A 14,318-nucleotide genomic window follows, 5' to 3' on the forward strand; every position below is an offset into this window, starting at 1 on the left:
AAAATATCCTAACTTTTAATTAGATTTGAAACCAGAGGTAGTTTATTTTTCAAAATCATTACCGTTCTTGAGTGAGGCACTGTGTTTTTTAATATCAAAAATCTACTTACTTCTCATTGTATATTATTCATTCTTGTGTTGATGCAATGTTAGTTGTTACCAGGAAATAGTCTATTTTCTTTCAAAGGCTCAGTGAAATGTTTGCGTTTAGTTTATCGTATCTCAGATATCTTTTACAATTATGCTTAGACACTTCCTCTTGGAATTTAATACTTTGCAAACTTAAAAAAAATTAAAATCAGAAATACCTGTTATTAACTAAAATAAAGTTCACATTTTGTACACTATGTATTTGCTCCACAAAAAAAGAAACTTAGATGAATTTTAAAGTTAAAATTAAATAGCATGATATATACTTAAGCTTAAAATTTTGTATGAAAATAGTGGGTGTCACTGTCAATATTTTACAGTAAAACATATTCCAGAAAATAATTTTTAAATATTTTCACCCTATACATTGAGAGGTTTTGGATAGGCATTGAGTGATAATTGACTTATTTACTTTTCCTTTTAAAAATAAACTGCTGTCGTGTAAAGCAAAGGCTTTATTGGCTTCTTTTCCACACTTCCCGCCCCACAAATCACTATTCAAGATTAAGGTTTAGTGGCAGGACCAGTTTATACATGGACAAATGAACATTCTCTAGATGGAAGTAATAAATATAGATCAGAAACAGTTAAAAGGTCAGGCTACCTCCACTTGGCTAATTGTAACAAAATGTTTCTTTATTAAATACTTTCTAAAAGTGTTTAAATGTTAAAACTTACCTGGAAAAAATGTGAAGTTCCTCGTCCAACTCCTGAGATGCAGCTTTCGTTCCAATTTCGAGCGGAGACAGTTTGTCCTACTGGGGCACCGGTAAGAAAAGACCGGTCCATCTTCCTTGGGATTGGTTGTTGTCGTGGTTACGCTTTGTTTGGCGTCTCTGCGCGCTGTCTTCCAACCCAGCCGAGGGATTTAGCCGCTCGTGGGTGAGCCGGGGCCCCTCAAAGCTGGGGTAGGTGGCGCGGGAGGCGACACAGAGCTGTGGGAGCGGGGAGCGCAAACGGAGCCGGGCGCCTCTCCGCCGAGGCCAGGCTTTAGGACAAACGGTGGGGCCCGCGGGCTGAAGGGGTGGCTGCGCGAGTCTAGGCTCTCTTAGATTTTGGAGATTTCGTGGCTCACTCAAAACTTGGAGATCCACCCTAACGATCTAGGGAGATTTCTATAATTACCTTTCTTCCCCCTCCCTAAATGACACTTCCTATCTTCCCTCCTTCCCCTCCTTTCCTTTCCTTTCCTTTCCTTTCCTTTCCTTTCCTTTCCTTTCCTTTCGTTTTTTCCTTCATAATTTGTAGTTGCCTTTTAGAGTAGATTTCCCTCCCTTATCTTTATAGTTGAAGAACAGTAGTTGAAAGTGGAGTTCCTTAAGATTTCCAATCTTTGGCAGCTTTAAGTAGTTTACTGTAGCCCATTTACAGTGGGATACATCTAAGGCTGCACTGTCCCATCCTGTCACCACCAGGTGGCCGCTGTGGGCTTGAAAGGTCTTGAATTGAATTGAGATGGACTGTAGGTGTAAAACACACAGCACATTTTGAAGAATTAGCATACAAAACAAAAATATAAACTTTTCACATTGATCTTAATAATAATTTTTGTACTGGCTACATGTTGAAATAATATTTTAGATATATTGGGTTAAATAAAATGTTATTAAAACGAATTTCACCTGTTTCTCTTTACTTTTTAAAAAGTTGCTACTAGACAATTTAAAATCACGTATGTGCTTGGATATGTAATTGGGCAGGCCGATCTAAACGTCCAGGAGATGAGCAGAGAGGGACATATAATGGAAAAGTCTCTTACCTTTACCCTATTCTACTTCTTTTCTTTCTACATAAAGTTTTGTGTACCTGTGCATTCTGCTTTATAACTATGTTTTTTTTAAAAAAAATCTAATTTTCCATCTAACAAATATTTTGAATTGCACTTTAAGTGAGTTTGATAACAAGATAGCATTTTACACTGGTTCTGTTTTTTGTTTTGTTTTCCTTCGGAGGAGGGAGATTATGGGTAAAATTGAGTATATTAAAATGAGCTTTTAGAATTACAAAAGGAGTACCTACTCATGATTTTAAAAATCACTCAACATAAAGGTATGAAATGCAAATTGAAAGTTCCTCAAATTCTTCTAGAAAGTTTCTGTGTTTAAAAAAAATGTGTTAATGTGTGTATAGTTACACAAAAGAGATATTACTTTACATATTTTTTGGCCATGTGCCTCTTTTCAATTATTTCTTCCTTGTTACCTTTCCACAGGAGCATAGTAAATATACATATTTTTAAAAGGACTTGTATAGTATTCCATTCTATGAATCCATCATAATCTATTTAACTGTTTTCTTAGTGAGTATTTAGGAGTTTTTAATTACATGTTTTATTGAGATAATTGTAGATTAACACCTAGTTTTAAGAAATAATGCAGAAATATCCCTTGTACACTCTGTCCAGTGTCTCCTCATGGTAACATTTTTTAAATAAATTTTACTTTTTTTAAAACGTTTCTTTATTTATTTTGAAAGAGAGAGAGAGAAAGACAGAGAACGAACATGTGCACAAGCAAGGGAAGGGCAGAGAGAGAGGGAGAGAGAGAATCCCAAGCAGGCTCTGTGCTGTCAGCAGAGCCTGACACGGGGCTCGAACTCAGGGAACATGAGATCATGACCTGAGCTGAAATAAAGAGTTAGACATTTAACTGATTGAGGCACGCAGATGTCCCCAGTAGTAACATTTTGTAACGATAGTCTGATATCAGAATATTAATATTGACACAGTCTGCTGATCTTACTCAGTTTTCCTCAGTTTTCCTTGTACTCATTTGTGTGTATGATATATAATTTTTATCATCTGAATATACTCACTTATCTATTACTACAATCAAGATACTGAGCAGCTCCAATGCTACAAGGATCTTTCATGTTGCCCTTTCATGAGCATAGCCACCTTCCTCCAACTCCATCCACCCCTTACTCCTGGGAATCACTAATCTTTCCTCCACTTATAAAATTTTGTCATTTCAAAATGTTACATAAGTGGAATCATATAGTATGTTAGCTTTTGGTTTGGGCTTTTGCTCAACATAGTTCCCTAGAAATTCAAGGAGATTTATCAATATGGTGACGTGTAGTAAAATCTATTCCTTTTATTTCTGAGTAGTATTGAATGGTATGGATGTGCTAGAATTGGTTTAACCATTCATCTACTGAGGGACATTTTGCTTGTTTCCAGTTTGAGACTATTATGAATAAAACCGTCGTGAACACTCCTGTACAAGTTTTAGTGTGTGAAAATAAATTTTTATTTCTCTGGAATAAATGCCCAATAGTATAGGCAATAAGTGAAGATCAGTCCAATTAAATCATTTGTATGTGAAAGAAAGATATGTAATATGTATAGCTATAGGACAGGCAGGCACAGGTTGTTTGTTTGATTTTTGGATGGGAGTGAACTGATTGTGTTTATGTGTGGAAGAGAGGCAAGTGGAATAAAAATGTATGGCGAGGCAATAAACAGAAAAAAGAGTGGATGGAACACAGTTCAATATGTGAGAAATTGTCAGATTCAAAGCATAGGTACAAGATTATACTTTATTAGGAAGGGGTTCCTCTCCAAGTAAGATGAATATGAAAAGATTTCAGGAAAAGAAATAGGAAAATGAGGATGTTTCATTTTCTTTGTTAACTAGATCATAAACTATGAACACAGGATACTGTCTTATTTAATCAATGTATTTCTATCCCTAGTAGTGATGTTAATGTACCTTGTAGGCTCCCAAAAACTTGATTTTGAGATGAGTAAAAGAAGGAAAAGAGGAGGGAAGGAAGGAAGGAAAGAAGGAAGGAAAGAAAGAAAGAAGGAAGGAAGAAGAGTCAAGAACACAGCACTGGAAAGGCCAGGGACCTGAGGAAAGAATTAAAGTTTGGAATAGTCTGGAAAATAAAATACTAGTACAGAATTTTTCAAACTTTCTTTTCTTAAACCAAGACCCACAGTAAAACAAATACGCAACTACACTGCAGCTCATGTACACATGCATAGATATATACCCATTTACAAGTGAAACAAAAGTTTTAAAAACTATTTTTATCTTTACCATATATAGTTAACTTATAGTTTCTTTTATGACCTACCCTATTTTTTCCTATCCTATTCCATCATTAAAACTTTGTGATAAAGAGCCACTGAATTAATTTCTGGATTCACGAGTTATCATCTGAAATTTGTGTCTGGTGTAAGAAAGTGGTCCAGGTTCATTCTTCTGCATGTTGTTGTACAGTTTTCCCAGCGCCACTTGCTGAAGAGACTGTCTTTATTCCATTGGGTATTCTTTCCTGCTTTGTCAAAGATTAGTTGGTCATATGTTTGTGGGTCCATTTTTGGGTTCTCTATTGTGTTCCATTGATTTGAGTGTCTGTTTTTGTGGCATATCATCTGAAATTTGAAGACTGTTGGATTAAGAGATGTTAAGAAAGATTGCTGTGCAGATGAAGAGCTTGACTAAATTTGTAGGACATGTTGTAGTGGGAAGAGTCCTGGCTTTGTATCTCTCAATTAGGGTCCTGTTTCCATTGCTTATTAGCATAATGACTATGCACAGTTAAGTAAATTCTTCAAACCTTGGTTTTATTATTAATACAATGACTATAATGACCGTAACCCTGTTAATTTACTCTGATAACTATTAATCACACAAGTGTCTTCTAGTGCCTGGCTTGTCACAGATACTCAATACATGGAAGCTAATGCTGGTTGATGATGTGATGATTATGTGAAGATATACTGTAACGTATTGCTTGATCCATAGCCATTATAATCATTAAAGATTTAAATAAAATAAGTATTAATCTTATATACTATCCATATATCCATATGGATATCTCTATATTGTCCATTATTATAACATCCATTATCCATTATGGATATCCGTATATTATCCATTATTATAACATGTTGTTGTTGTTAAAAACAGATGACTATCTATAGTAAAATTGACAACTATGAGTTAATGAGTAGAAAATAACCATATATTGCCCCATGTATAGACTTGAGTTGTTCTCTTTTGAGTATTCGAATCTTCGAATATTCAAGCTGTTCAGAGGTATTTTTCCCTTAATTATACCCATGAGGATGAATTTTACTGTGATGTTTCTTGGTTCAGGAAGCTAAGAGTGTCCATTCCACGTGACTTTTCCCTTACAGAATTAAGAGATTAGTATTAGAGTTGATCATTTTGTAGTCACACATTAAAAAAAAATGAATTAACAGAGAGAGAAAACAATGTTTTCTAATATATGGTACAACCATAATAAGATATGATAAAAGTTTCCTAGATGAAAACATGTTTACACAGAACATTGGTATGACACATTAAACAACCCATAGTTTTTACTCATTTTAGCTACTTCAGTTCTCTTTATATTTTTTTTATTATTTATTTATTTTGAGAGACAGAGAGAGAGACAGAGAGAGAGGGAGAGAGAGAATCCCAAGCAGGCTTCATGCTGTCAGCAAGAAGCCCAATGCAGGGCTCGATCCCACAACCCTGGGATCATGACCTAAGCAGAAATAGTCAGACCCTTAACTGACTGAGCCACCCAGGCACCTCTCAATTCTCCTTAAATGGTTTTGTGTTTTATTATGAAAGATGATGGAAAACAACAATGATGATGAAGCAAAGCTCGAAGAAGAAATAGAAGCTGAATTGGATAAAATCAGCATTTCTTCATTGGAAAAAGATGATGATGATAGTGATTCAAAATCAGAAACCCAGAGTGTTGATAGTGATACAGTAAGTGTTAAATACTGGACTTTTAGGAGCCTTTTAACTGGAGTAAACTTTTCAGGAGAAATATTACTTTTCTCAGTGTGTTTTACATAGTTATATAATTTTTTAACTTATGATCCCTTTTAAACAATGTGTATTGTTAGATATTTTAATATAAAAATGAAAATAGAAATCACATATAATTTCATATGCATATGTGTGGGGGTTTTTTGCAAAATTGGGATTATATTATACATATAATTATTTATATCCTGTTTTTTTTTACTTCCTCATGAGTGTCTTAATGTTATTAGATATACATGAAAAACAAAATTTATGTAAACTCTTTAGATCTATAGAAATAGTTATTTTTTTGGAAATCAAATATATCTTCTTTTCATTTGTGCATTTTCCCCAGTGTTTATATGCTTAGAAAATTTATTCACAGATTAATTCTTTTACATCAAAATCCTTAAACTAATGGGAATTTATTTTCAATTATGTTATAAAATGTAGATCTAGCTAGAAATTTTCCTGCATGTATTTAGTTAATATTATTAATATCACTTGATGAATAATTTACCTCTTCTCAATTGATCTGCCTTTTTTTATAATTAAATTTTTAAATGTTTATTTATTTTTGAGAGACAGAGAGAGACAGCATGAGCAAGAGAGGGGCAGAGAGAGGGAGACCCAGAATATGAAGCAGGCTCCAGGCTCTGAGCTTTCAGTGCAGAGCCTGACGCGGGGCTTGAAACTCTGGAGCCCTGAGATCATGACCTGAGCCGAAGTCGGTCACTCAACCGAGTGAGCCACCCAGGTGCCCCTGAACTGCTTTTTTTTTTTTTTTAAAGTTTATTTATTTATTTTGAGAGAGAGAGAGAGAGAGAGAGAGAGAGAAGGAATGTGAGCAGGGGAGGGGAAGAAAGGGAGGGAGAAGGAGAGAGACAGAGAGAGAGACAGAGAGAGAAAATGAGAATGAATCTTAAGCAGACTCCATGCTGTCAGCACAGAGCCCTATGCAGGGCTCGAACTCATGAACCATGACATCATGACTTGAGCTGAAATCAAGAGTCGAATGTTTAACTGACTGAGCCACCAAGGGACCTCTCAATTGATTTGTCCTATCTTTTGTATATGTTTAGCTCTATCTAAGATTATCTATTCTTTTCCATTATTCTGTTAGTTTTGGCCTATTGTAGTTTTTTAAGTATCAAATAGGTAAAATTGCTTTAGTTGTTTTGCTCTTTGAAATCTCCACTAAGCTTTTTCTAAAAACAAAAACAAAAACAACTCATTTGTTAAATTTCAAAAAGCAGTTCTACTTTGATTTTCAATTAGGATTGAAATAACCTATATACTACTTTTGGAAAGTTAATATTTTTACATTATAATGATAATAGTAATGATATTCAAATGAGACAAACAATTCTGAAATTTTTCATTTAAATGTGAAATCAACAGAATCATGGATGTGCTTCATAACCACTTGAAAATGAAGAGCAAATTTTAACCAATATACTTGTTTGAACTCATTCACATATTTTGCTCAAATTTTTGGTGTATCAAAACTTTTATCAAATATTTGATACATAGGTTTAATAAACAATTTAACCATTGATTTCATGTTTTTTAAATTTGAGGATGTGGATGAGTTACCTGAGTCCGTTCTTCACTGTATTGACATCATAAAGAATAAGAGTAAAACTGTTGAAGAGCTCATTCTTCAGGACTTGGAAGATACAGAGGTTTTAAGTAAGTACAGTTTTTAACTGCTTGGCAGATAAGTTTTCTGTAAGCAGGAATGATTTATAATTTAGAAAATTATATTGTTTCAAGTTCTTATCTGTTGTTATACACATGTATGTGCATTTGTCTCTAGTATATAATATATGAGATTTTTATTTACTCCATTAATTTATTTCCTGTATTACTTTCCTTATATGTCTAATAAATAGTAGCCACCAACAGTTTGTTTTACCAGTCTTAATTAAAACCAGAGATTGTATTACGGCTGATTCTTTTTTTAAAAATTTTTAAATGTTTGTTTATTTTTTTGAGAGAGAGACAGAACACGAGCGGGAGAGGGGCTGAGAGACAGGGAGACACAGAATCTGAAGCAAGCTCCAGGCTCCATGCTCTCAGTACAGAGTCTGATGTGGGACTCAAACCCATGAACCTCGAGATCATGACCTGAGCCGAAGTCTGAAGCTAAACTGACTCTGTGACGGTTGGTTCTTGAACAATGCTGGTTCAAATTACATGGCTCATTTATGCACAGATTTTTTACAGTATTATAAAATGGATTTTCTTTTCCTTATGATTTTCTTAATAACATTTTAATTTCTCTAGCTTACTTTGTTGTAAGAATACAGTACATTATACACATAGTATATAAAATATATGTTAATAGACTTTATGTTATTGGTAAGCTTTCTGGTCTACAGTAGGCTATTGGTAGTTATGTTTTGGGGTATCAAAAGCTATATGCAGATTTTTTACTACATGGGGGTTGTCACTTGTAATCCCCATGTTGATCAAGGATCGTCTGTACTTTGCATTAAAGAAAAGAAAATTGGTTGCAGGAATATTTTAGAAGTATCAGTTTATACATCTTTTTGGAGAAAAACAATTTATATGAGAAGGCTAACAAGTTTTATTTGATTCAGCTGAGCAAATTTACTTCTTAAAATTATTCTAAGACTAATAGAATGATTAAAGATTTAATTAGAATTAATCAAGGTTTAGTTTATAATGAAAAATGGCAACAGCCTAAGTGTTTAATAGGATCTTAGTGTGTGCAACTACACCCATTAAAAAAGATGGCTTAGATGATATTTAATAGCATAAAAATATTCATGATGTAGTGTTTAAAATTATTATAAAATTCAGTGTTATTTGTGCAAATATTAATGTAAGTTACAATATGGATATTCATAGATATTCATTCAACAAATATTGCTGTGTGAAATGATCTGTTTTAGCTACTAAGACTATAACACAGAACAAAATAGACAAAGGTCCTGCTTTCCTATTCTAATGTTCCAGTGTGGGGAGATAGACTATAAATAAATAAATATGTAATATTTTAATCATGATAACTTCTATGAAGGAAAAAGTTTAAGATAGGGGATAGAGATTGGAGATTGCCGTTTTAGATAGGGTAAGTCAGGGAAGGTCTCTCTGAGAAAGTAATATTTAAGCAATAACTGAAAGGTAAGCCACATGGACATCTCAGTGAATGAGAAGGTGAACTACGTGGATATCTAGAGAGACAATGTTCCAGAAAGAAGGATCTGTAAAGGCCAAAGCACAGATCATATAAGTGTGAGATCATAGAGGGCTCTTATAAATCATGGTCTGGACTTTGGATTCTACTCTCTGTATGCTAAGGTTTTTGAGTAAAGAGTGACAGTATCTGACACATTTTGAGACAATCATTCTGGTGATTATGTAGAAAAGATGCCTTGAGGTAGCAAAAGTCTACTACAAAACTGTTGTAATAGTGTGGTTAGAAATGAGAGTGATTTGAGTAGAAATGATGAAAAATAGTCATATTCAAGAAACCATTTTTAAGGTAAAAAGAACCAAATGGATGTTTTATTGGTGGATTGGAATGAAAGGAAGAGAGGAAATTGACTCCCAAGATTTTTGTCCTGAGAACCTGTGTGCATATATAAATACTTACTATATGTAGATGCTTCAAATTTTGGCAGTGACTATCTGTAGTTGAGTTATAGGGAATTTTAATGTTTTTTTAAATTTATATTTCCTGAAGTAAATATAATGAAAGTATATTATAAATATATTAGCAATTATATAGCCTAATTAAGAAAAAATAGAAGGAAACACAATCATAGAAAATTAGTTACATAAAAGGTTATATAATTACAGTTGTAGCAGTGGTTTAGAAAATTATGAGATCTTATGTATCATTCTAATGAAATAAGTTTGATAGTATCAAAGAATAGTATAATTTTTCAAGAAAATTCAAATTATCAAAATTGTTTGAAAAGGGTGGAAAACATGATTAAATTGATAACCTGGCAAGAAGGTGGAAAAGGTTTCCTTCTCAAATGTCATTAGAAATTAGTATGAGTTTTGGGGCACCTGGGTGGCTCAGTCGGTTAAGTGTCTGACTTTAGCTCAGGTCATGATCTCAAGACTTGTGAGTTCGAGCTCCACATTGGGCTGTGTGCTGACAGATCAGACCCTTGAGCCTGCTTCGGATACTGTGACTCCCTCTCTCTGCTCCTCCCCTGCTTGCGCTCTGTGTGTGTCTCTCTCTCAAAAATAAATAAACATTAAAAAAAATTAAAGAAATTCGTATAATTTTAAAAAAGAAAAAAAGAAATCAGTATGATTTTACAACTGATTTCTTACAATCCACAAGGATAAACAAATCTGAAGATTATATTTCATTTATAAAAAGCTACATATTTCAAATATAAATCTGTGCAAGCATAACACACATACAAAAGAAGCCAGAGGCTAATTTCATTTTTGAATGTAGATATTTTGTTTAGGGCTCTCATTTGTAGACAGAAGCTACTTTAGCTCCTTTAAGCAGAAAGGTTTTTGGGATATTTGTGTGTTTGTTTTTATGCACAGAGTAGATGTTTTGGTTACTTATTGCTGCAAAACAAACTGAGTGGTTTATTTTTTTTTTTATTTTTTTTTTTCAACGTTTATTTATTTTTGGGACAGAGAGAGACAGAGCATGAACAGGGGAGGGGCAGAGAGAGAGGGAGACACAGAATCAGAAACAGGCTCCAGGCTCTGAGCCATCAGCCCAGAGCCCGATGCGGGGCTCGAACTCACAGACCGCGAGATCGTGACCTGGCTGAAGTCGGACGCTTAACCGACTGCGCCACCCAGGCGCCCCCAAACTGAGTGGTTTAAAATAACAATATGTTATTATCTTTTATGGTTCTGTGGGTTGACTGAGCTTAAATAGGCAGTTCTTGCTTAGATTTCTGTATGCATTTACAGTTAGATCTTAATTAGGAATGCAGTTAGCTGAAGTCTTTAGTCTTCACACGTAATATTTTTAGGAAAATAAAGACTTAAATATATCACAGAATCTAAATCACCCTCTGAAACCTGGCTTCAAAGAAATCTGTAGAATGTTATTTTTGCTTTCAACCTCTCACATAGGAAATCATGCTGGTAAGGCTGTGAGTAGGTGTTGAAGACAATATATGCTATCAGACAAAACTGGTGTGAAGAGGTAGTTAACCAGCAGAACAGTCATCTGTAAAAAAATAGTTTACTAGTAGGAGAGGTTCCCAGGATAGAACACATTAGCTGAATAAGGACAAAAAAAAAAAAAAAAAAAAAAAAAAAAAAAAAAAAAAAAAAAAAACTACATCTACACAAATGGTAACAGGACAATAAAATTCAACAAAAAACACATAAAACCAGGAATGAAAGCTCACTTCATTCACATTAGTAATTATAATCTTTTAAATTAGTAATTTTATTAAGGTATTTTTAATATCTTGTGCAAGCTTATATTGCTAGTTTTTGGCAGGTAGAATTGAACTTTTGTTGATTTCTAATTAGGGCATCATTGCAGTATAAAACAGCATTATTCTGTGTACATGGAAAATAAACTTCAGTATAAAATATGAAAGGTGATCAAAAGAGTGCTTTATAAATTTATTACTTTTATTTTTAGGACAAAGATTACAGATTTCCTCTGTTCTTTATTTTTCATTATTTTCCTATGGTTTTGTGTGACTCATCATCGAGTCACTGATAGAGGTTCCTGGATGACTCCGTCAGTTAAGCATCTAAGTCTTGTTTTCTGCTCAGGTCATGATCTCATGGTTCTTAAGATCAAGCCCTGTGTCAGGCTCTGCATTGACAGCATGGAGCCTGCTTGGGATTCTTTCTCTCCCCCTCACCCTGCCTCTCCCACACTCATGCGCATGTGCATATACTCTCTCTCTCTGTCTCTCTCCCAAAACAAATAAAAAGAATATACTATGATAGAATTTGAGATTAAAGGATGACGAAAGCGTTTGAGATTTTAACATGTTTTGCCTTGCTCTCTAATATTTAAAGCTATAATTTTTTTTTCTTTCTCTAGACTATAGTTATGGAGTGGTTTCTAATAATCATATGCATTTAAAGATAGAATTATCAACTGAACATAAAGAAAATCCGGAACAATTAATAAAGGTATATGATCAATATTTGACTGAAAGTACTCAATATTACAGTTAGAAATTTACCTTTCCCTCTTATAAAGGATGCTAGTTCACTGATTTAAAGTTCACTGATTAAAAATTAAAAATTTATTTTTAAGCAAATAATTTTTAGTATTGTGCTTTTCTCTGGCATGTAATAGACAACAACTCAAATTTCAACCTTTAAAAATATTAGAAATAGTGATTTGAACCATCAGTACTTGGAAATTTAACTATATTGTGTGATTATTTTTTCCCTAAAATCTCCAAGGAAGAAAACAATGACTATAATGTTAATTACCTTGCTTAGGAATGTACTGTTACAGTAGAGACTTTAAATATCCTATGGAAAATTTAAAAATAGAACATCTTATGTTAGTTAAAAAAAAAGATAAAATAAAAACATTCTTAAAGAAATAATATGAAAGGAGAGCCTAGCATTTTTGGTTAAAACCTCTAGAAATGTATACTCCTGGCCCCTATGATGTTTAGTGTAATTTTAAAGTTGCCTATATATATATATATATATATATATATATATATATATATATATATCTTGACTCCCTTTTTTTGGTAACAAACTTGAAATATTAATTTTAAATTATCATACTGCTACTTCATTGAAATAGATATCCTATATCTTACCAGCTAGAATATGGTGCAGGTCTAATTATGGAAAAGTATTCATCAATATTATGACTTTTTCATAATTTAGGTTAAAGTAGCAAATAGTTGTTTTTTAAATGTACTAAATGTATCAGCAGTTTGTATATGTGAGCAATCACTCTAATTGAGAAATACAGAAATATATTAGGAAGAAAGCATTAGTAGAAACATTTGGAAATAATTTTCAAGGAATTTCTTTGTTTTCATTTGAGTATAGTTAACACACAGTATTACATTAGCTTCAGGTATACAGCAGAGTAATAAAACATCTCCACACATCATGCTATGCTTACCACAAATGTAGCTACCGTCTGTTACCATAAATGGCTGTATACCATCGACTCCATTCCTAATGCTATATACCTTTTATTCCTGTGACTTATTCCTTCCACAGATTTTCAAGCAGTTTAACTGAATAGTGCGGATGAATATCAGAGAGTGCTTAGAATTCTGAAAAATAAGGAGGGCAAAATATAGTCTGTTTGCATGGGAAAAACATTTTTAGTGTGCTATAGAGTTGTATTTGAGAGAGATTCAAAGTAAATAAAGTTCTAGATATGTGTACGTAAATACTTGATACATTATTAAAGCGATTGCTTGACTCTTTCTTTAATTATTGGCATTCTTTTTAACCTCTTAGATGTTATCTGAAATAGAAAAGGAAGAATTTCTGAGGAGTAAAACCCATTGTAGCAGTCCTGATTCTATTCCAGAGCCTGGTCCTCATGATTTGCCTGTAGACGAACATGTTTTGTCAGGTGGGCTAAATGCTCAATGACAGTTTTGATAATTTTAATGTGATTTACTATAGTTATCTGAAAAATGATTAAGAGTTTTCTTCTGACATTTAGAAAAATACAATCCTGATATTTGAAAATTATTATGCTTTACTGTACTTATTTAATTTCATATTTTCATACTTTTTAAAAAAATTAATGTTTATTTGTGAGAGAGAGACAGACAGACAGAGCACAAGCGGGAGGGGCAGAGAGAGAGGGAGACACAGAATCTGAAGCAGGTTCCAGGCTCTGAGCTGTCAGCACAGAGCTTGACACAGAGCTTGAACTCATGAGCCGCGAGATCATGATCTGAGCCGAAGTCAGATGCTTAACCGACCAAGCCACCAAGGTGACCCCATATTTTCATAGTTTTTTATACCTCTTAAATTAACTTGATTTAAATATATTTAAAATTTTCCATCTATATAGCTGACTGAAATAGATATACTCAGCCTTGGATTTTTAAGTGTCCTTTAACTATGTTCCTTAAGTATCTTTTAAGTACAGCACACACACACATATTATGTTTTTACATTAAGTTTTGTGGTATATAATTTAAGGCAAGTTATGTAATTTCTTAATTGACTGAAATGGAACTCCCTTATATATGACTGCAATAGAATTTTTATGTATATTTAAGAATGTATTTTTTGCACATTGTCCCTTTTACTTTGGTAATACATTGACATTATTTCTTCATTTCAAAATTACCCTTATACTTTACATTAAATCAGTTTTGAGAGGTTAGATTTTTGTTTTCTTTTTTGAGAGAACGAGAGTGTGAGCTGGGAGTGGCAGAAAGAGGGAAGGAG

At 33.3% G+C, this 14,318-nt stretch overlaps 1 protein-coding gene across 1 annotated transcript in view; it reads left to right on the plus strand.

Moving 5' to 3' along the window:
- Positions 1-5,747: 5,747 nt before the first annotated feature.
- LRRIQ1 (leucine rich repeats and IQ motif containing 1) overlaps positions 5,748-14,318 on the plus strand; it is a 206,696-nt gene continuing 198,125 nt past the window's right edge. Inside the window, exons 1-4 of the mRNA XM_032594019.1 lie at positions 5,748-5,891; positions 7,511-7,622; positions 11,962-12,053; positions 13,368-13,485. Of these exons, the coding sequence (XP_032449910.1) occupies positions 5,748-5,891; positions 7,511-7,622; positions 11,962-12,053; positions 13,368-13,485 (466 nt within the window). The remainder of the gene's footprint in view (positions 5,892-7,510; positions 7,623-11,961; positions 12,054-13,367; positions 13,486-14,318) is intronic.

This window comes from Lynx canadensis, chromosome B4 (genome assembly GCF_007474595.2).
Source record: "Lynx canadensis isolate LIC74 chromosome B4, mLynCan4.pri.v2, whole genome shotgun sequence".
NCBI classification, from domain to species: Eukaryota; Metazoa; Chordata; class Mammalia; order Carnivora; family Felidae; genus Lynx; species Lynx canadensis.